Raw genomic sequence first — 24,162 nt, 5'->3', positions numbered from 1 at the left:
ATACTTCTGTGGGAAATTTCAAGATGTTTCATATCTGGTCATTAATTCGAATCCAGGAGGTATTGTAATTATCAATGTGTGTATTAAAAGTTCTAATTTTATTTTAGCAGAGCAATGTTTTAGTGTGTGTCAGTTTGTAATTCTTGTTACTTGTTCTTCTGTACAGTAATCACTTTGATGATGCTAACAAAAATCAGATGGTTGTAGGGAAGAAAGAAACACCCCATCTCGTAAGCAATCTTATTTTATCTATTCAGTTAATGTTAGATGTTCCTGAATTGCTTCATCTTTTGCTTCACCATTTATGGAAAATTTGGCCTAGTCATGTATTCATATTTTTTGCAGGTACAACGTGGTAAACAACTAATTGGTAACTATCTTCTTCAATCGATTATTTCTAATATTGATCTACGAGAAGATCTTACTGATGCAGTGAAGGAATTTGTGAAATTTTGGTTTAAAATTGGGGACTCTGTGGGTTAAGAGTAGAGATTTGGAGCGTCGAGTTGGTTCTGCTGGGTTTTTCTAGTGCTAGTTAACTTCATCCAAGAATGCATGAGATCGTTCAGATAACATCACAATCAAGAGTACTCAACACGGTTTTTGAAGGTAATACCAGTAGATTATGACTCTAGATTGTTGTGTTTCGATATTTATTGAACTTACACAGTCCTGCTTGTAACAAGAGGAACTGAGACCTGATCACCTAATGAATCTTACGGTGAATTCGGCCGTGGAAAGCCTCAGTTGTTCTGTGCTTTGTGCGTCATTTGTCCTTTTTTCACTACGTCTTTCTCTTGAAAATTATTTCGTCTACAGCATTTAAACCGACTAAAGAGTTGTTCAATTAACTGAAGTAGCAATTAGCAGCATTTTAAGCTGTTCAATTAAAAGCATTTTGAGCTGTTTAATTAACAACATCTTGAGCTGTTCAATTAACTGAAGTAACAATACGCAGTAGATTAACTTAAATGATGTTTTTTCTTTTCAAAGTTGATCAATGGTCATATGCATATATGATGTTTGAATATTTTCAGCTTCACCAGATCCAATGGAGTGGTAAAGGAGAAGCAGCGTCCACTGATGCCAGGGCACTTTCAGGCCATGACTCTTAAAAATTTCAGACGGGTATTATTGGAAGCGTATGTTTGGACATTTCAGCTTAACAAAGACCATGGTTTAATAATGTTGAATTGCTGATGCTTGCAGGTTTTATGAATTATGAGCAAACACTGATTAGAAATCGACACAGATGAACTGCAGAATGATACTTGACAGAAAATTTGGCCTAGTCATGTATTCATATTTTTTGCAGGTACAACGTGGTAAACAACTAATTGGTAACTATCTTCTTCAATCGATTATTTCTAATATTGATCTACGAGAAGATCTTACTGATGCAGTGAAGGAATTTGTGAAATTTTGGTTTAAAATTGGGGACTCTGTGGGTTATTTAGATCAAGTCTGGATAGAGGAGACTATTAAGAGTAGAGACATGGTTCTTCTGCATGTGAGTGGTTATTTTAAGGAAGATCAAAAAGCAGGATATGGAGTTATGATCCGGGATGTTCATCTCAGGCCTATAAAAAGCAGGAAGATCAAAAAGCAGGATATGGAGTTAAGATTGAGTTTGAAAAGCAGGATATGGAGTTATGAAAATGGACTGATTAGATGTATGTTAGGTGTTATAGGGAAGGATTTGGAAGGATTTGTGTTTGCTTATTGTAATACTTGTGTTTGATCTTTGTAATTTGTCCTAAATTAACTTATTTAAATTTGATTTGATTTTTAATCTAACAAGCCGGGTAACCCGTGAACCCGCAAGCTTTACCCGTTACGGGCACGGGTTGAAGAAATGACTACCCGTGAAGAATATCAACCCGCGGGTTTTGGCCCGTATTAACCCGAACCCGTGTAACCCGTAACAAGCCAGCCCCGGCCCGCCCGTTTGCCAGCTCTAGACGGGCCAATACCTTACTACCCATACTCATAGTACTGTACGCTCAATACTTTTGAGGTATGTGTATTCGTAAATGGTAACGAGAGTATGTTGTGCCAATTTTGTTATTTCAAAAGCTGATACGAAAAATGAAAAAACATGACACGGTCAAAAGGTGAAAATATCCAACCATCACAGTCAAATATGAATGATCATCAGACAACTGCACATGATGATGAATATTGATGATTTCATCTCTTTAAAGCCAGAGTTTTACTTTGGATGACTTTAATTGAGTCACTAAGAACAACTGCAGTGGTGCGAGAATAACCAAAGATCAAAGAGGAAAAAAAAGACCAAATTTTGGGTTTAATCTGGTATGTGACCCTACGGTGGAAAAACTAAATTTGGTCAGACGGACATTATACCAACGCCTTGTGTGGGGCGTAGAATATACCAACGCCTGGTGTGGGGTTGGGAGTATACGTTCGCCCGGTGTAGAAAAAAAATAAAAAAAAAAGAAAAAAAAGTGGGGCGGAGGTATTATGCCCGCCCCATGCATTTGAAGTTTGTAAAGAGTGGGGCGGAGGTATTAAGCCCGCCCCACACAAAAGATTAAAAAATAAAAAAGACGGGCGTGCATTATACGTTCGCCTGGTGTAGGGCGTGGACTATACGTCCGTCTGGGGTGGGACGTGGACTATACGTCCGCCTGGTTATGAGACGTGGACTATATAAACGCCCGACTATATTTGGGTTTGGTCTTGGTCGCAGACCAAATTTGGTCTGGATTTTAGTCTTTGATCAAATTTTGATCGATGCTCCGTCCCACTACGCCTATCAACTGGACACTATATTTGGGTTTAGTCGTCCATTGTGGACGCTCTGAGTGTTAATGAAAGTTGAGGGCTTACAAGTCTGAAAGTAAATTCAGTCGGTCAAAATCCGTCTAAAAACAGTGTTGCAGTCGACTGAGTCCACGCGGTATCTGTCTGGAACTCTCGACAGAAAAACCAGTGGCATAGTTTTGGCTACTTACTGCTTTGACATTACACTTTGTCATTTTCTCACAGGCCATCATCTTAAGCAAATGTATAAAAACAGAAATCAGGAATTTGAAGCCAGAGAATAGAACAGAGACTCCAAAATAGGAAACGAAACACAAAAAAGTAAAAACGCGTATCGAAATTTTGGAATCCAGTAAAGACAGACTACGATCGCTTCCCCAATGGAATTATGCCGTGTAGTGGAGTCAAGTTTGCAAACCCACGTTAAAAGTAGGTTAAAAAACACCTTGTCGTGCTGCAGTAGGGTTAACAGAGATAAGCCTACACCAATCAAGTGGTGAATCACTATAGACCTACTTTAAACGTAAAGTGACCATAAAAGATTCACACCTCTCAACATCGCAGCAAAATAGGGCCACACAAAGTTTTCCTGTTTTAGAGTAAATATCCACTATTTCTCAGTGTTTTACAGCCAATGTACTCCCAAATCAATTATCCATAAAGCCACAATTAAGTTAAAAAATGGAAATTTTCTTATTTGGTCCTGGGCCCAAATAGTTATTTATTCCTGGGTCCAACCGAAAATTAATATTATTCTTAGGTTCACAAGATGGAAAAGACCTGGCTGCCCCTCCATGATACGTGTGAACGTCTTCTCTCTATTCGAAGTTCGAACCCACTGGTTAGCAAAAACGCCTTCTATCTTCGTCTCTCTTCGTTTTTCCTTTCCCTTCTCTATTCTAAGAGAATTCTTGTGATTCAATCAAGGAATCACAAACCAAAAACTTAGATTCCGATCTTTGAGAAACCAAAACTCTAAACTCTAAACCTAGATTTCGATTTTCCATATTGAATCAAGATTTTTTTTCTAAATCTACGAAGATAGTACTGCTCCTATATAAGAAGAAGATGATTATGAAGAATCACCAACACAAAAAACCAAATAAGCGAGCAAAAAACAAACAAACAAAAAAAGAGTACCGAAATCAGTAGCAGAAAAAGGTATGAATCAGAAGTACATATATGATGTACGGGAAAAACCTAATTTATTTTAACCAATATGATACATCACTGCGTATAAGATGTTTTTTTTTTTATTTTGACTGTTTAATCAGAGGTACATAACTCAAAATCTGATGAAAATCATCATAAGTGACATGCGTTTAGTGTTTGTGTTTGTAGTTTGTGTTTTCTGACATATAGATTTGTGGGTACATAACTCAAAAACTGATTGAATAACAATCAAAGTGACTCGCGGTGTGTTTTTATTGTTTTCTGACACATAGATCCACCAGTACATATATACAATACCGAGGTAAAAAATCACTATATTGTTTATATACTCAAAAAAATCAATATGTTGTTTATTATTTTTGATTGATGAGATAATGATCCACCTACATATCTCTAGTACTTAAGAAATAAGTCTTTTATGCTTTCATTGGATTTAAGCCCTATGAACATCAAGTACATAACTCACATACTGAATAGTAACCATTATTATGCTTTCACATGTGATTTTGGGTGTTTTAGGCATATGAGTATGCAGTACATAAGGCCAGTATTGATTATGTAACATTGATTATGCTTATATATAAGATTTTTTGTGTTTCTTGCATGTAGATTTTTCAGTACACATAACTCAAAAACTGTTGAATAACAATCAAAAGTGACATGAGGTGTGTTTTTTTTCTTTCTTCTTTTCACTGCATACCAATACATATATGTTGTACTGAGGTATAACAGCGCTTTTGTACTATAAAATCATTATGTTGGTTTATGAGATAATGATCTTGGGTATGCAGTACATAAGGCCAATACTGATGAATGTGTTTATGTTTCCATATATGATTGTGTTTAAGTAACATTGTTTATGCTTCCATATATGATTGTGTTTCAGACATGATGATTGTGCAGTGCATAAATGCTACACTGAAATAAAATTAACTAATTTTTTGTAGGGAAGGTTGTGCCAAAACCTGGTACGAAGTTGTATAGATCTGGACTCAAAGACTTACATATTTTAGTAGTCAACATGAGATTGAGTGGATATACTTTGAGTGATGCGCAATTACAAAAGATAGACGAAGCATCGTCATTCGCGGACCTCCCTTCAAGCATTGGACGCTTATGGAAGTAAAGCCACATTCTTATGGAAGTAAAGGTGCTCAATACTAGCAGTGTATATTAGTTGTACTATGAAAAAATACTACAATGTATATTGGTTATAAAAAACACAGTTAAAACTCAAATAAATTTACATCTGAGCATTAATTTATAGTGATCACTCAATGTATGTGTGTGATAAATTTCAGTGTATATCTGTTGCACTGCTTTAATTAGTTTAAGTCTATAATTACATGTACTGGTTTAAATTCAGTTAGTATTTGTTCTACTCAAAAAGAATAGAGTATATATTGATTGTACTACAAAAAAGTTTAAATTCAGTATATATTGGTTGTACTGCAAAAAAAATAAAAATGTATATTGGTTGTACTACAAAAAAAAAGTGTACAATGGAAACTTCAAAATTAGCAATAGATGCAATGAAAAGAAATAAATAAAAAATTACATAAGCTTGAGCAAAAACCAAGGCGTGTTGGTTTATTACATACTAATTTCAAGTACTTCACATACAACCAAAAAATCAGTACATCTGATACATACTGAGAAAGTGAGTGCATAATGGATGCACTGAAAGAAAAATAATGACTGAAAACACTTTCATTCACTTTTAACTCCAGGTATGCAAGGCTTTCCTCCATAATTTTCACAAGTTATCCTTCTATAGTTCCCAGAACAATGAAATTGCTCTTCCCAAATCCCGGTTTAACTTGTTTAGCAGCATCGATTGCCTTTCATGGACAACAACCAACACCAGAGCATTATTTCATGTAAAATTCAGCTACTAAAGCAAATATAACAGTGCATACATGATATACCCTCAGAAACTAAAAATCTACACTAATTGAAACCGGAAAAAAAAAACTCAGAATGTTCAGTACATAACTTACATACTGATTAAAAAACCATGCTTATACTTACATATATGAGTCTATCTACGTTAAACTCTTGAACCTGTAAATGTGAATTTGCAGAACATAAATGGTATATTCAAAAAGTTCCTAGTGTTTAGATTAGAACTAGACATCTTGAACCTGTAAATGTGACCAAAACCTAACAATATTGACACAGCCATGATGAACAGCAGATAAAAATGAGTATCAATATGCAGACATGGAGACCAATGAGACATACTTTGGTAGTATTAGAGACCACTACATGTCAGATGCAACTTGGGTTTCTCTATCTCAACAAGTCATGCTGCAACCAAGATAAAACCTACAACAGTAGTCAATCAACTTTCTACTCTCTAACCCGCACATATAAGAACTAAACCACTTATCATTGGTTCAAATAATCAAGCTAAAAAGATGAAATTATATGCATGCATTAATAAGACTTGTAGTATGCAGATCCTCATGAGCTTTAGTTTTACCATGCACATGTATAAACATGTATTCATCCAAACAAAAAATGTGTTATCATAAGAAATCAAACATCATGAGATTATCCTTATTTGAAGAGGACCAAGAAGCAACATCTTCTTCAGGAACTAGTGTAACGTCTTCTCCAGAAACTAAGCATATGCTAGAGGATAATAAACCTGCAAAATATAACAGTACATATATGATATACTCTCAGAAACTAAAAAGCAACACTAATAGAAACCGGAAAAAGACGCAGAATTTTCGGTACATAACTTCCATACTGATTAAAAACCCATGTTTATGCTTACATATATGAGTCTACGTATGTTAGACACTATGAATTTGCAGTACATAAATGTTATACTAAAAACAAAACTAGTTAATCTGCAGAACATAAATGGTATACTTAAAAATTTTCTAGTGTTTGGATTAGAACTAAATATCTTGAACCTGTAAATGTGACCAAAACATAACAATATTAATACGACCATGATGAACAATAGATATAAATGAGTATTAGTTCATTCCATCATCATAATACATAAAAAAAAATGAAAATACAGTGCACTCATTACGCACTCCATCAAACACACTATAAATGCATGAGAATGCAGTAAAAAATGAGAAATACAATACATATTTCAGTATTTCGCATATGTATTGTAATCATGTATCAAAATAGCAGTGGTCCTTGCTAGTGGAAAACCCATCCACAACCTAACCATTCTTCTCCTGCTCCATAATTGGTTCTTTGTCAAATAAGAACTGCCCTTTAGATAAGAAAATCTATATGTTTCTACGTGACAGTTGGGTTTTCAGTAGAGAATAGATGATATGTTCCGTCTAAATTTGGTTTAGCAAAAACATAGGTACTGTCCATTTGAAAAAATGGTAACAACAAATATGCTCAACAATTCGGTGGAAGGCATTTAAAATTAATTTCCAATCCCCAACATTTCTAAAGTTTCAATATCAATAGTGGTTTTATTATTTAAGAATCAATGACATTGCTAGTTTCTTATCACTAGAAAACTATATCAACTAACAAAGTTTAACGTATACAATCTTTCATAATCATGCTCAATACATCAAATATGCACTCAATTTATATGGTGACCACTTGCTCAATAAACTTAAACTGTAATGAATAATTGTATAAAATTTAAGGATTCTTTGTTCAGTTACCAAGTCACAAGAGAGATTCTCACCTCTTCAGAGATTATTTTGGACTTCAAGCTTGCCTTTCCTCTGGATTGATGCTTTTATGTACTGCTTTTATGCACTTTCCTTCACCCACTTGTCAATACATAGTTTATGCACTGAGATTTTATCTGGAGTGCTGCTTTTAAGTTATGATTGTTCAGCAGTGCAGCGTATATATACTGTGATTTTTCTGCAGTGCATCGTATATACAATATGATTTATCTGCAACAAAACATAGGACCCCTGCCGGAACATTAACTGATTTTGATTCCAGGACAAAATCGCTTAAAAACCACATTTCAGTGATTCTATATCAACTATATAATACGCTTACCCACTGCATAAGCTGATCAAAGAAATTATACACATCATTTACAAAAAACAACGAACAAACAAATAAAATTCCAGAGAGTATTATTTCAGTAACGCATATATGTACCTATGGATCAAACAACAAGTGGTAAAACTAAGAAATAAAACAGAATCAAAAGCAGTTTGTATCAGTATGACAGTAACTAAAAAACAATCATATGTAATGAATCTATCAAAAAAACGGAATCGAGAGAGTCTTATTTCAGTATCGAAGATATGTACTTATGGATCGAACAACAACAAGTGATAAGATAGAACTAAAAATAAAACAGAATCAAAAGCAATTTGTATCAGTATGCAACATATGTACTGCTGGATAATACCCCTGAAACGACAAACAAGCACAAATTTGATAAAATAAAGAAGCGAAAACAACAAGATAATCAAAGCGATAGTTCAAATATGTTAAAAACACCATAATCTAACCAAAAAATTGAGTAATTACGATCAAGATTCATAAAAAACAAACCAAAACAAAAATAAACCTAAAACTAAGATTTATGTGTACTACCATCAATAAATAAAAACTAAGATCTATAATGATCTCCAACAACAGATTGAGATGAATTGAATAATCAACCTAAGAATAAAATATACACCACATACCTTGACTGATTCTTTGTTGATTATCTTGATCTGTAGGTAGCAACAACTTCATGTACGTATCTCAATTGAATTTCTCCATTACAGTGAAAATCAAGATCTTAATAGCTTAAAATAAAATAAAACAACATTAAAACTAACTAAATCTCGGTTAATCAAACAAAATCGAAATAATTCTCGCATTCGGCGATGAAAACCTAAGAAAAAAATTCTCTTCTAGCAGCTCTCCCCGTTTGGATATGAGAAATTAAAATGAAAACAAAAAAGTGAAATGAAATTTAGTTACCCTGATACATAAGGGTGTTTTGGGAATTTTAAAAATGCGCGTAGTATATCCCACACGTGTGCAGGACCTGGGCTTAAAAAATTTGGTCCATTTTCATGTTTTCTTTTAATTATGGACCTCTGATTAATGAACTTTAATGGGTGGACCTGCCACTAACTAAGAACACTATAACGGTACCTATTGGTAATTCCTAGTTAAAAAAATTTACCTTAAGCTTTTCAAGATATGGTGTCTGCATATGATTAAAAAGGGATAATCAAAATCAAAATGGGATTAAAGTGTCGGTATACGTGGACCCATGATTTAATCGTGGCACAGTATAGATGGTAAGAACCGAAACACAATATCTTACTTCCCCCCTCAGCATCACTTCTTTTCTGCTTTCCACTCTCAAAAACACACACACAACTCTCTGCCTTTTTATCTCCCTCTCTCTCACCAGTTCTCGCACACTCTCTGTCTATAATCCCAAGCAGCAGCTTCTATTTAAACCAAAGAAACCAATAACATTTTCACTCAACTCTCTTCTCAATCACTTCCCATGTTAACTGTATAAACAACACATTCCATATTCAAACACCATGAACAGACTCCATTTTCTTTTCTCTTTTCTTCTTCTCTTTTCATCGTCATTTCTTTATGTAAATGGAGAGAAGAACCCATTTACAGCAAAAGCTTCGTTGATTCGTTATTGGAATCTAAAGATTTCCAATAATCTAACAAAACCCACTTTTCTAATCTCAAAAGCATCACCGTTGAATGCTGTAGATTCATCATTTTATACCAAACTAGCTGATCAAAACTCATTATCAACTCACTTGCCATCTTTCTGTTCATCAGCGAATTTGATGTGTATGACCGATTTAACCCCGAGTTTATCAAAGCACAGTGACGATGTTTCCTTCACTAAATACTCTGAGAGAAACTTCACCAATTACGGTACAAATCGACTCGGTGGTGTCGACTCGTTCAAGAACTACTCGGATGATCAAAACCTGGCAGCTGACTCATTCAGAAGATACAGTCGTGACTCAGTTGGTCATTCAGACAAATTCTCAAATTACCAACCTGATGGAAATGTTGCTGATACTAGTTTCAATAGTTACGCAACTAAAGCCACTGGTGGTTCTGGCGACTTCAACAATTACAACCCCAATAAAAACGTACCCAATCTTAAATTCACCAGTTATGCCGATGACGGAAACGGTCGAGTTCAGGAATTTACGCATTATGCAGATAATGTTAATGCTGGAGATGAGAAATTTACTAGTTATGGTAAAAATGGTAATGCAGTTACAAGTGGGTTTTCGAGTTATGGTAAAAGCTCCAATGTAATGGGTTCTACTTTTCAGAATTATGGTGAGTCAGGTAATGCTGCCAATGATTCATTTACTTCTTATGCTTTCGATACAAATAACCCACAGAATAATTTCAACAACTATGGTGCTGAGGGAAATGCTGCTACTGAGAAATTCACTAGTTACAGAGAACAAGCAAATGTAGGTGATGATTCTTTTACATCTTATGCTAAGAAATCTAATTCTGCAAAAGTCGACTTTATAAATTATGGGAAATCTTTCAACGAAGGCAGTGATAAGTTCTCTGGGTATGGCCAAAAAGCAAGTAATCAGCAGATTGGGTTTGCGATTTATGGTATTAACAATTCTTTTACTGATTATAAAGATAAAAAAAGTATTTCTTTTGCTCAATACACTAAGAGAACTACTTCTGGGATTATTACTAGTTCATTGATGGAGGGTCATGGTCACAGTGGCAGCACCGTAAATAGATGGGTTGAACCAGGTAAATTCTTCAGAGAGTCGAACTTGAAGAGTGGAAATGTTATGCCAATGCCTGATATCAAAGATAAGATGCCCAACAGATCATTTTTACCCCGGTCAATTTCATCCAAATTACCGTTTTCGTCTTTGAAAATTTCTGAACTGAAGTCCATTTTCCATGCTGATGAGAATTCAACAATGGAAGGGATTTTGAAAAATACGGTGGGTGAATGTGAGAGAGTTCCAAGTGAAGGTGAAACGAAAAAATGTGTTGGTTCGATTGAAGACATGATAGATTTTGCAACATCAGTGTTGGGTCAAAATGTTGTTGTGAGAAGTACCGAGTCAGTAAAAGGGTCAAAAGAAGATATTATGATTGGTCAAGTCAAAGGAATCAATGGTGGTCAAGTGACGAAATCTGTTTCTTGTCATCAGAGTTTATATCCTTATTTGGTTTATTACTGTCATTCTGTTCCTAAAGTCAGGGTTTATGAAGCTGAGATTTTGGATGCAAAGACTAAAGAGAAGATCAACAAAGGTACTGCTATTTGTCATGTGGATACATCTTCTTGGAGTCCAACGCATGGAGCATTTTTGGCTTTAGGATCACAGCCAGGAAAGATTGAAGTTTGTCATTGGATCTTTGAGAATGATATGACTTGGGCTAGAGCCGATTAAGCGCTTCTTCAAAAATGCCACACACATTGTGTCCGTAGGTTGTATGCTGGCTGGTTTTCACTCCTCTGCTACTAGTATGGCATTATATAAAAGTGATGTTTTTCTTAGCTAAGGCATGTCTATGTTTTCCAAGTGTTTTAGGTTTAGTGTGGGGAATGAAATTGTTCCAATATCACTTTCTAATATATATTAAAATTAGTGTACTATCAATTTCCTAAACTCGCCCTCACCTATCATGTTCCACTGAAATACAATTGGCACAATAAGTTTGGTTCACGTTTATGGACCAAACTTCAAATCATTTTTAAATCTAATACTTATTGGTTAATCCCTTTTTTATTATGGATCTAATCGTTTCATATATCTGTCCAAAAATCTTAATGTCTTTATGAAGATAGACCACTATGAGCTAAATGCAGTGATGTATACAATCTGGTTCTGGTAAAAGAAAATGACATCAAACGTTTTCCATCACTTTGGGAAATTTACAAATAACTTTAGCTGACCCATTCCGGTTCACATGTTTCCAATAAATACTCTTATTGTTGATCTTTGCAAAAAGACCCAAAAGACACAAGCTAACTAAGTATAAGCTTTAATACGTATATAATCCATGAATAGCTGGCTGAATTGGGGGCCCTGAAATAGTAATTGGGGACCACTAGTTACAGGACAAGAAAGGCCATGAAATAGTAATTGAGAGTTATCCCTTATCCCACTTTTTAAGAAATGGCTAAACTACCCCTGGATTATTAGTGTTAATTGCGTGTTGATTAGTTGTTAATTAATTTGGGTAGATTAAAATCAGATTTAGGGATAAAAATTTGATAAAAGAAAAATTGTGTTTTTGTGTTGTGGAGAAGAAGAAATTGAGTTTTGGGGGAAAACTTAGGGTTATTTGAAATGAGAGATTCTAGTGGAGGAAATGATGTTGGTGAAGCTTCAAACAACAACAATGATTGCGTTGATGGCAAGATTGTCTCAATTAATCATATGGATTGGATGTTTGATGAGGAGATGTTGATAGAGGAAGCTATGAACAATGGTGCAAATGAAGATCCCATTGCTCAAAATGAAGGAACCAACACTCAAAATGAGGAACTCCAAGCTCTAAACAATCAGGTAAACTTCCTATACTCTTCAAATCGCATGAATGGTGCTCCAAGTGGTCGATTCATGGTCACTATGCAACAACTCAGTGTGAGGGTGGTTAGGTCGTGAGTATAATTAACTAACGACCCTGTAGAGTCGTCAATGAATTGGCACCAAAATAAACGACTCCATTGTTCAGTTATGAAAAACCATCAATGAGGTTCCTAAAAGATGACGACTCCATCTTTTAGGTCATATAGAGTCGTTAACTTTATATATTTAGAACCGAACGACTAAAAAACCTTTTACTCTCTGTAGCTATCACTCCAAGGGTCGTCAGTTAAGCAATACTATATACGGACGATTATTTCATATTAAATGAGAGTCGTTTTTTTTATACATCTCTAATATTGACGATTCAAACTGTTTTTTTTATTAGAGAAGGATAAAATAGGTATTTCACCCTCATTTTTGGAAGCCCCATATATTTTTGGATGTGGGTATAAAATGTGTCATGGCCCCCAATTAGTTTCCTTGGCCCCCAATTCAACCTTGATAAATAGAGCTTTCAAATATCAGAGGCAGTCGCATTCAGAGCTATGAATAACACAGCGGACAACCTTCAAAGTTGTCATATGAGAAGTAATTGCATGGGAGAAATGACAGGTATTTTTCCATAGAAAATGTGGTGATGCTTTGTTGGAAACAATTTACAAAATCAAAACGGATCTCAAACAGGTGAGTCGCGGACTAGGTCGCTATCTTTAAGGTGTTTCGCGACTCTGCCTCTTGATTGTGTGCTAGCAGTTAGGCCTGTAAATATTTGTCCGATACCCGGTATCCGTTTCCGAGTATTCGAGATCCTATAGGATTTTATCCGTTTTATTGGATATCGGATATCAGATCGGATATTTTATCGGATATTTCTTCCTTAACATATCGAAAACGGATTAGACCTCATTCGAAATGTTAATATCCGATATCCGATAGTATAGGAACTTATTTGTAATTTATCTTAATCTAAAGTCTAGTATCGGATATTGTCGGATAAATATCCGATAAGTGTCAATTATGAAAATGTTTTACAAGGGTTTTTAAGCTTTTTTGTTATAACCGGATATTATCGGATATCCGACAGCTTAGCCTATCAGAATCGATATCTGATTTTGATATCCTATAGGATATTATAGGATATCGAATATCCGGTAGTGCTTAACCTGTCAGATATCGGATTTCTAAATATCGGGCGGATATTCTTCTATTGACAGGCCTACTAGCAGTTGATTCTTGTCGAAGGGATAAAACAGCTGATAACTCTCTTGTTCGATTTCTCTGCACTGTGAGAAATCGAACCAACAACAACTCTTTCTACACTTGCTCAGAACTCAAAATAGATGAAAAACAATTGTGTTTCATCTTCTCCAGAAACTGTTCTTTTATAACTCAAAAGAAATTAATACGGTTTTAATGAAAATCAATTTTGAAATTAGTGTTCATTGAAAATCCTCCGTAACAGTCACAAAACGGTAACAATATAATTAACAAAAATTACTAGAATTAATTGGAGAATATTAAGTTGAAAAAATCGTTTTTGGAAATCAAGAGTTAAATCTGCAAAAAATCAGTTTCTGAATCAACAGACCTCCCAAGACCCCCAAGGCCCGGCTCTTCCGGATTTAAATAAATAATATAGATATATAAATATACCTAGTCAAATGCATGGGGTGAGACTTGAACCCAAGTCTATAGTGTGGGAGCCCAAAATAATACCACCACACTATTTCTCTAAGTTTGATATAAATTAAAAAACTATGTTTTTAAATATATATATATATCCCAACATGCTTCAAACTCATGGATATGGATATTTAACGACTTTATCACAATTCAACTATATATTGCACATCCTCAGTGAAGAAAGAAGAGCCTTGGCTTGTGTATATTCTGGTGAATCTGGAGATGCAGCAGATGACGGCAGAGGAGACTCTTCAAGAACTCCCACAACCCCTGCACTCTGAGAAGACTTACCGGGCATTTTTTAGACTTTCTAAATTCTCCCTAAACCTTTCCTTTTCTGTTGATAGAAAGATAATTTTCTGCTCTGAATATGCTAATTACCCCCCAAAACCACCTTTTAAAGCCCTCACCATACCTATTCATTCCCATTTAAGGCGCTTGGTTAAGCATCATGTCGCTTTGTTTACCACGCCTCTTCAAAGCTATGCGTCTGATTTTACCCATCCAAATCATAATTACCCTATCAAGACCTATTTTCAACACCTAATCTTTATTAAGACCTTTACTTCCTTTGGATTTGTCATTAAGGGAGTATATGGTGGGTTACCAAACTTTGATATTTATCTTTGGGGTCTAATTAACACTTTATGTTTTATGCATACTAGGAGATGGCAGCACCAATTGGGAGGCTTCACCGCAATCTGGGGCATATTAGACATAAACGTCTTTAGTCTATCCATCAAACCTAACCACCCAACAAGCACAAAAAATCTTCTCCCTTACCACCCATCCAGACAAAAAAAAATTCCCCCCTTTTCTACCATTATTACGTTTGGCAGTTTACATCATCACCTCAATGTCATCATGAATAATGACAAACAAAATAAATACTCAACAACCCATATCCATGTCGCCTATCCTCAATCCAATCTGTCTCAAATGTTCCATCAAGGTACTATTAGCCACATCCTCTTGTGGCTCTCCCCCCATAATAATCACGTGAATACCTTGGTTCGAAGACAAACTCAAAAGCATGGTAACAATAGTGACATTCCGTATGTCAAACCTCTCACCCAAAGCATAACTTGCAGCTTTCCTACAACAACCTTACACCAAAACTCTCCTGAAAGTTTCTTTGACTATGGTCAACAACCTTCTCATTCCTTTTTTAAGGTTCAAATTCAAAAAAAAAAAACCCCTCCTGCATTTCCCTCTTCCACATTGCATGTTACCTTTATCAAAACAATATCAATAAGAGATTCTTCCCTCTATCTCTTCATTTTATAATAGTTACTATGCAAATCCCCTCTTCTTCTGAGAATACCCAAAACTTGAATCTTGAAATTCAAACTCTCTCAAACCAGATGTCTGAAAGATTAAATCTACCATCTTCTCTTACTAAACCAGTCTTCATTGATAAAAAAAGTTGCCCTAGCAGAAGCTGATACTAACTGGAAATAGTGTATCGCATGATATGTTTGTTGTGAACCTCTGATCCCAACCTCCTCTATCAGATTTTATATCTGCAACAATTGGCCATTAGCTCAACACCCTACTGTCACCACCTTCAATGGTCAGAGGAACAAAGTTCTCATCCGCTACTTATCAGAAGAGGATTTTAACAGAATCAATTCTCAGAAACCTTGGTTCGTCCGTGGTTACCTAATGGTACTAAAAGTTGTACCAATTTAAGGTTGGCCACCAAATCACCAACTTTCTTTTGATGAAGAAATTATGTGGTTCATCTTGTGTAACATCCCCAATGAATGCACAGAGTTTGAATATCTTAAGCTTGTCACTCTAAATACGGGAGAACTCATAGAAGCTTAGAATCCGTTTGGTAAACATCCTCATAAGAATAATGTTAAAGTCTGCATTAGAATTCCAGTTCAGAAAGCTCTACCAACAGGCATTCCGCTTTTCACAAATGGTAGGAATGAACCTTTTCTTATTGAATGTAGACACATCAGAGTTCCAAGATATTTCTGTACTTCCTGTCGCATCCTTGATCACAAAGATCAAAACTACCCTGCTTAGAAACTAAAGCAAAAGAAGATTACAGATCTGGACTCTCGCTGCAGTAATTACACTCTTCCGAGTGTTTCAAAGTTAATGATGCCTTCAACAGCCAAACAAGTAACTCCTCCATCTGCTAGCAACACTGACATCAATATGCAACATTCTGAGGTTATACCAGATACTCAAATGAGATCTACTGCTATTGAAGTAAGTTCCAAAGGCAAAACCGTAGCTGTTGATCAAAGAATGGAAAATATTTCTCAGAAAAGTTTGTCGAACACTTTTCAAATGACCCCCTTTGTCAACAGATCCACTACCCTGAAGATTTTTGATGTTGGCCTTGTTCAAAAACACCCAACTCAGATGGAAAATGGCTTGCCAATTATCTTAAAGCAAGTTACAACTCAAAATGTTACTATTGTTGCCTCAATTACTGGTTCTGAGTATATTCCAAAGGGACCGATTGACACTACCAACTCCTCAAGAAGATTCAAAACTGCTGCTATCCCAAATACCAGCTCCATAATCACCAGAGGAGCAGGAAATTCGGCCGAACAAGAAGCTATAGAAAACCTCAAAAGAAAGATCAATCCAAGGTCTAACCTAAGAAAACGCACCAGAGCTAATTCCAATGTTGCTAGCCATGAGGTTATCTCTGAAGAACAAACCTCTACTGAGCCTGATTATGCTCAACCGTGCACCCCAATTACCAATTTGGGTGAATTACCAGACGTAGATCTCTCCACTTTCTCCCTCAATACCCAACCTATCTTCAACTCCTTTGGTATCTACAACATTCTTGCTGATAGTTTCCCATGTAGCAATGATGTCCGCAACAATTCCCCTCTCAATGCTGCCGGTTCTAGTCTCAATTCCTCCCAAAGTTCTTCTCAAAATGGTGATGGTTCCAATGCTTCTCTTGATGATGGATCCGGCTCTACTACTCAGGTAAATCCCATACCCAACCATCTTACTCATGATAATTCAAACCCTGCCAACAACATAAACTTAATATCATGGAACCTTAGAGCGTCCACAGTGGTGCGAGCATAACTAAAGACCAAAGAGAAAAAAAAAGATCAAATTTGGGTTTAGTCCGTCCTGTGGCGTAGCGGGTGACGAGTAAATTTGGTCGCGCATTGATATAAAGTCCGCTTCATCGTCCAGCGTAGATAAATATTACGCCTGGCATGGGGCGTTGATAAAGATAACCCCTGGTATGGGGAGTTGATAAAGATAACGCCTGTATGGGGCGTGAACTATAGCAACGCCTGGTGTGTGGGACGGAGATTATACGTTCGCCCGGGTTCAAGAAAAAAAAAATGGGGCGTTGATAAAGACAACGCCCCAAGCAAAGTTTTCAAAACTTTGTGAAGGTGGGATCATGACTATATCAACGCCTGGGTGTCCGGCGTTAACTTTACGTACGCCCCATCCAGGCGGACACTATACCAACTCCCCATCCAGGTGGACATTATACCAACGCCCCATTCAGGCGGACATTATACCAACGCCCCATCCAGGCGGACATTATACCAACGCCCTGCATCAGGCGTTAACTTTACGAACGCGCGGCTACAGGCGGACATTATACCAACGCCCGTCGGGTAGGCGGACATTATATAAACGCCCGACTATATTTGGATTTGGTCTTAATTGCCGACCAAATTTGGTCCGAGTTTTACTCTTTGATCAAATTTTGATCGATGGTCCGTCCCACTACGCCAGCCCACTCGACACCAAATTTGGGTTTAGTCGTCCACTGCAATTGCTCTTAGAGGATTTGGAAAAAAATCTGCAAACAAAGAACTTAGTATGCTTTGTAGGAATGTTAATCCTGATATCATTTTCCTTTCTGAGACTAAAATGGGGAAAGATATGGCAGCCAGAAAACTTAAAAACATGGGCTTCCCCTGTACTTGCAATGTTCCTAATGTTGGTAGGAGTGGTGGTTTGGTTTTGGCTTGGAAAAAAGAAATCCATCTGAATGTTGTTTCTTCCAGCTTGAGGGGCATCTATGTGACTTCAACTGACATTATCCATTCAAAAACTTTTTCATATTCATTTTGTGTATGGTGAACCCAATAGTACCCTTAGACCCTCCTTCTGGGAACAACAGTGTCAACAAACTACTGCCCTCATAGGTGAGCCTGTCTTTATCATTGGTTATTTTAATACTCTTTTAGGAACAAAAGATAAGAATGGTGGTCTTGAAGTTAATGATTCTGATTTTGAACATCTAAGAAATTTTTGCTCTACTTTCAAATTGCATGATCCTTGGTTTTCTGGCCCAAGATTCACTTGGTCCAATATGCAACAAGGTCCTGATTTAATTTTAGAAAGGCTAGATAGATGTTTTTTAAACCAAATTGCTGAGGACCTTTGTCCCAAATTCTGTGTTAACAATCTCCCTAGAGATTCTTCTGATCATTGTCCCATGCATATAGGTTTTAATTATGAGGAAACTTGCATGCTTAGACCTTTTCATTTCATGGCTATGTGGATTGAGGATCCTACTTGCAGAGACATTATAGTTAACTCTTGGTCTGTCAATGTTATAGGATCTCCAGCCTATAAACTAAAAGCTAAGCTTCTTAGCGCTAAAAAAGGTCTTAGAAATTGGAACAAATCCTCTTTTGGTAATATTCAAACTGATATATCTACCATTAGGAAAGATTTGTTAGAGCTACAGATTTCTGATCCCACTGATTCTATTACTACAGCTAGACTTAAAACTAGATTAGAGTACCTTTATACCTTGGAGGAACTCTACTGGAAAGATAAGTCTAGAAAAGTATGGCTCATTGAAGGTGACAGAAACACACCTTATTTTCATAGAGTCACTCTTTTCAGGAGAAAGAGGAATGCTATCAGCTGATCAAGGATTCCTCTAATACTATCCTAATTGATAAAGATAGTATTGGAAATTCTTTCTTAGATTATTTCAAAAATCTTTACTCTTCCCAACCCCAAAAATTCCATGATGAAATTTTAAATGATCTACCTGTTAAATTTTATGCCGAGGATAATGATACTCTAAATCTCCCTCTCACTGCTGAGGAAATAAAAAATGTTGTTTTTCAAATGGGAGGTAAAAAAGCCCTAGGACCAGATGGTTTTACAGGCTTATTTTAGCAAAAACATTGGGATATTGTGGGTGAAGCTGTTGTTGATATGATCCAAACCTGCTTCAGAACAGGGCATATAGCTAAAGTCTTCAATCATACCAACATAGCTCTTATTCCCAAAGTTCCTCTAGCTGAATTAGTCAGTCAATACAGACTCTTAGGATTATGTAATTTCATTTACAAAATTCTTTCCAAAATTCTTGCTAACAGGCTTAAACCCTTTATGAATAACATCATATCCAAAAACCAAAGTGCCTTCATACCTAAGAGGAGTATTTTTGATAATATTCTCATTGCTAATGAAGCCATATATTCTGTAAATCATAATGACAAAGTTGAGGGCACTGCTTCCATTAAACTTGATATGTCAAAAGCTTATGATAAATTGGAATGGTACTTTCTAGAAAAATTTTTGAAAAAAATGGGGCTAGCTGAAAATTGGATTAAACTCATAAATCAGTGTGTTTCTACTGTCTCCTATTCTGTTCTTTTAAATGGTAGTCCTACTGGTTTCTTTCAACCTGAGAGAGGTCTAAGGCAAGGGGATCCTTTATCCCCTTACATATACATCATCTGTGCTGAGGCTCTATCTTCTTACATAGATAGTCTCCAAAGAAATGGAACTCTTAAGGGTATCAGAATTTGTAAAAATGCTCTAGAAATGATTCATCTACTGTTTGTTGATGGTTCTCTTCTTTTCTCTTCTGCTACTATTGAATATTTTAATGTTATAAAAGGTTATCTTCAAAAGTACTGCCTTGCCTTTGGGCAGGAAATTAATTTTGATAAATCTGGTATTCTTTTTAGTAGGAAAATCCCTGAACATAGGAAAGCCCTTTTGGCTAATATTCTGGATATCCAAAGCAGAGATTTGGGTGAGAAGTACCTTGGTACTCCTACTATTTTCAAAGATTCTAAAATCCAAACCCATATGGGCATCCTTCAGGCTGTGGATGCCATAATAATTGTTTGGATTCACAAGCTCCTCTCCCAGGCTGCTAGAACCACTTTGGTGAAACATATTGTCCAAGTTATCCCCTTGTACCATATGGGGGATTTTCTCATCCTAAAGCACCTCTACAGACATATGGATGCCCATCTCTGCAAATTCTGGTGGGGATAATCTCTTGAACCAAAAGATAGAAAGATCCATCTTTTGGGTTGGGATACTCTGTGCTCCCATAAATCTGAAGGTAGTTTGGGATTCAGAAAAGCTGAGCTAAATAATCTTTCCATGTTAACTAGGAATGCTTGGAAAATTATTGAAAACCCTGATTGCATGTTGGCTAAGATTTTAAAAGTTAGATATTTCCCTAGGACTGATTTTCTGAATGCCAAATGTCCTGATAAATGCTCTTGGACCTGGAAATGCCTTCATGCTATAAAAGAGTTTATTAAACCCTTTGTTTCCTGGATTGTTGGGGATGGAAAGTTTATCGACCCCTGGTGTGACAAATGGATTCCAAATTTGGGTTCTGCTACTCCCAACCCTCTCAACCCTCAGGACCCTAGCATAAAAGTTGATTACTTCATTGATAACCATACTAGAACGTGGAATGTTTCTAGACTCTCTACCCACTTTGATGATGCTTCTGTTAAGAAGATCGTCACTATTCCCGTAAGCCAGCATTGCACTCCTGACAGGAGGGCTTGGGACCTATCGAAGAATGGTAAATTTTCTTCAAAATCCGCTTACTTGGGCCTCAGAGGCATTAATACCTCTCCATGTAAGACTCTTTGGTTACATATATGGAAGATTAGAGTTCCTCACAGAGTTCAACTCTTCCTTTGGAAAGCTTCTAAAAATGCTCTTCCAGCTAGAATCGTCCTTCATACCAGAATGCCCATGCATTCTGTTGAATGTGCCAGATGCAAGGATCCTCATGAAAACATTATGCATACTTTGGTCATGTGTCCTTTTGATTCTAAGGTTTGGTTCTTGTAAAGTTTTTGCATAAACACTTATTTCTTTACTCAAAATTTTTTTTAGCAGTGGCTTACTTTCAGGCTTCTGGAACAAAACTCTAGATTTCCTGATGATGCAAAACATCTATTTGTTGTTATCCTGTGGTCCCTCTGGACCAGTAGAAATAACTTGGTCTTTCAAAATGTGTCCGAAATCATAAGTCTGTCATAGAAAGAGCTAGGGCAATGCTCCTTACTAGGAAAAATACTTCTATTGCCACTCTTTCAAATACCATAGCTCTAAATCACAAATGGATGCCCCCTTTGGTTGGTTGGATGAAATGTAACACTGATGGAGATTTTGATGACATCTCTGGAGATAATGGTGTAGGATATGTGATGAGAAATTCTACTAGCAAAGCCTCTTTCTGTGGTGCCATGGTTTTTGAAGTTTCGTCTGCAGAAGAAGCTGAAGCCAGAGCCATCTGGGGAGTTCTCAAGAAAGCAGTGGAACAGAAGATGACCCATATCATCATTGAAAGCGATGCTAAGAAGCTGGTGGAACAATTCTCTTTGGGTTCTTTTGATGGTGATTCTAGGACAGATGCCATATTTAAAGACATTCAGTCATTTGCCTCTAATTTAATAGCTTGTATCTTTAGTTTTCAACCTAGAATCTATAATACCGTTGCTCATGAGTTAGCTCAATGGGCTAAACGTAAGAAAACTTATATGTACTGGTCTATGCCTCCTGCTTGGCTAGCTGCGACAGTTGAGGGAGACTATTAGCCTTGCTAAAGACCTTTGCTTATAAAAAAAAAACTATATATTGCACAATTTCTTTTCTCGCCTTCAACCTCACAAAATAAATTGATAGGGACGATTCTCAGAATACTAAGGATCACTATAGTACGAGATTAATACAATTTCCAATATACAGGTTGTCTATGATGGCTATTACAATTTTCAAGGTTTTCAATAGCATTGTGGTTACAAAAGGTGGAGATATTGGGTGTATTTTTGATATTATACCTAGCAATTGACACAAAAGATATTCGGTAACTTTATAATTAATAGCCGAGTATGGTTAATTCTAAAAATCAGTACTAATGTTACATTTATGTTCTCTAGCTTTAGCATATCTTCCCATCAACAGATTTAAAATTAGTATAGAGTCGCTTTGAAAGACAACATTATAGCCACTACATTCAGTTGCCCGTCGGAAGGCATCTTGAGTTCCTTCTTCCTCTAATTGTTTTCTTGTTGTGCAGTTTGCATGAGATCCCCTTGCTTCAGTTGTTGTATACATGTAATCATTTAACGTAAGTCCAATTCCAGAAGTACTAATAACATTTTGCAATTCCAAAGAATCCACATAACAAAAGGAACAACACACCTCCAATTAATCCACATCATCAACCTAATTTTCGAGAAAACAGATTTCGTACAAAATGTTGAGGAACGGAATCAAGGTTAATACTAAGGTGATAAGCATGTATATGCTACATTTTATACCCATATTTATATTAGGTATGATATAATATTTTAGTTACTAATACTATTTTAGTGCTTTTGTAGAAAGTACAAGTGAATTCGATCATCCAGCGAATAAACAACAAAATGTGAAACTTAATGGTGTTTGCGACGAAAATGGAAAAATGTGGTTGGCTTGGTACTTCCATATATCAGCAACCACAATGCTGAAATGTGGTTGGCATGGTATTTCCATGTATCAAAAACCACAATGATCAATTATGCTGGCCTGGTATTTCTATATATCAGCAACACTTATTATGTTGGCCTGGTATTTCCATGTATCATCAGCCGGGTTGGCCTGGTATTTCCATGTATCAACAACCAAGATTATAAAATGGGGTTGGCCTGGTATTTTCATATATCAGCAACCACAATGATGAAATGAAGTTGGCCTGGTATTTCCATATATCAGCAACCACAATGAAAAAAATGACAAAATGTAGCTGGCCTGGTATCTCCATATATATCAGCAGCATAAAATTGTTTCATAGGAGAGGCACAAACGCAGCAAATGAATTGAAATCAAAGTGGGGTTGGCACATGCAAACTGAAAATGGGAGTATTTGATCTTTCTTACTTTATTACAAATATATTCCACCGGGAAAGATAATTTATTTGCCACGTGAAGAATTAATTGAGGAATATTTACACGTGAGATTATTTTGGAAATAAAGTAACTCTTTCTTCATTTGGGAGATTTTGAAAATAAGGAGAGATTATTATTTCATTGGAAGAACGAGGTGGCAATACTATTTGGGGAAAGATACTGATGACGACATCAACTTGCATGCAAGATATTTTCATAGAATAATTTATTTTGATTCTTTGATTAATGAAATAAAAGAAAGGGAATGTTATAAGAAGGGGTGTCGACTATTTGAGAGGGGATCCCGGCCACAGGGCCGTAAGTAGAGAAGGGTTTTGAAGTTTTGTTTCGATTCTTCATTTTTCATTAGCTAGAGTTTGATTCTAATATGTTTATGGCTTTTGAGAAAGCCATGTCTAGCTAGCATGTTAGGGTTTAGGTAGAAACCAATTTAATTGTGTAAACTCTACATTTATATGCTCAATAATGATTTGAATGACTAGTAGTTTTTCTTCACATGGCTTGGTATTTTATTGTTCATGTGATTTTCTTGATTATTTATGCTTTTCAATTGATATGGCGTGCTTTGGTTAAGTTCTTTGACGTGATATGCTTTAGGATTGATAGGTAATGCTTTAGAATCACTACCCATGAAGCGAAGAAAATTACAACGGAGAAACAATATTTGAAAATGCATGGAATATATTTTTAATGACTAGTAGAATTTCCATAATTAATTGGTGGAAACCGAAAATCCTAATCACCCGCTCTCATTTTGTTTACTGTTAGAATTATTATT

General features: G+C 36.1%; 2 protein-coding genes and 1 long non-coding RNA gene across 3 annotated transcripts; all 3 read left to right on the top strand.

Annotated features, from left to right (window-relative positions):
- Position 1: 1 nt before the first annotated feature.
- Positions 2-1,696, top strand: LOC113316942. The gene is made up of 5 exons (XR_003343113.1): positions 2-59; positions 167-230; positions 346-609; positions 1,038-1,128; positions 1,210-1,696. It is a non-coding gene; the product is annotated as an uncharacterized LOC113316942 (long non-coding RNA).
- Positions 1,697-9,307: 7,611 nt separating this feature from the next.
- On the top strand, positions 9,308-11,577 carry LOC113315047 (polygalacturonase 1 beta-like protein 3). Its single transcript, XM_026563357.1, has one exon. It carries the CDS (start codon positions 9,483-9,485, stop codon positions 11,358-11,360), a length of 1,878 nt encoding a protein of 625 aa, XP_026419142.1. The 5' UTR covers positions 9,308-9,482; the 3' UTR covers positions 11,361-11,577.
- An 8,180-nt stretch (positions 11,578-19,757) lies between these two features.
- LOC113315318 lies at positions 19,758-22,030 on the top strand. The gene is made up of 3 exons (XM_026563612.1): positions 19,758-20,449; positions 20,582-21,266; positions 21,464-22,030. The coding sequence occupies exons 1-3, from the start codon at positions 19,758-19,760 to the stop codon at positions 22,028-22,030; spliced, it is 1,944 nt and encodes a 647-aa protein (XP_026419397.1).
- Positions 22,031-24,162: the final 2,132 nt, after the last annotated feature.

This window comes from Papaver somniferum, chromosome 10 (genome assembly GCF_003573695.1).
Source record: "Papaver somniferum cultivar HN1 chromosome 10, ASM357369v1, whole genome shotgun sequence".
Taxonomy (NCBI): domain Eukaryota; kingdom Viridiplantae; phylum Streptophyta; class Magnoliopsida; order Ranunculales; family Papaveraceae; genus Papaver; species Papaver somniferum.
This window is presented reverse-complemented; position numbering and strand designations above follow the sequence as displayed.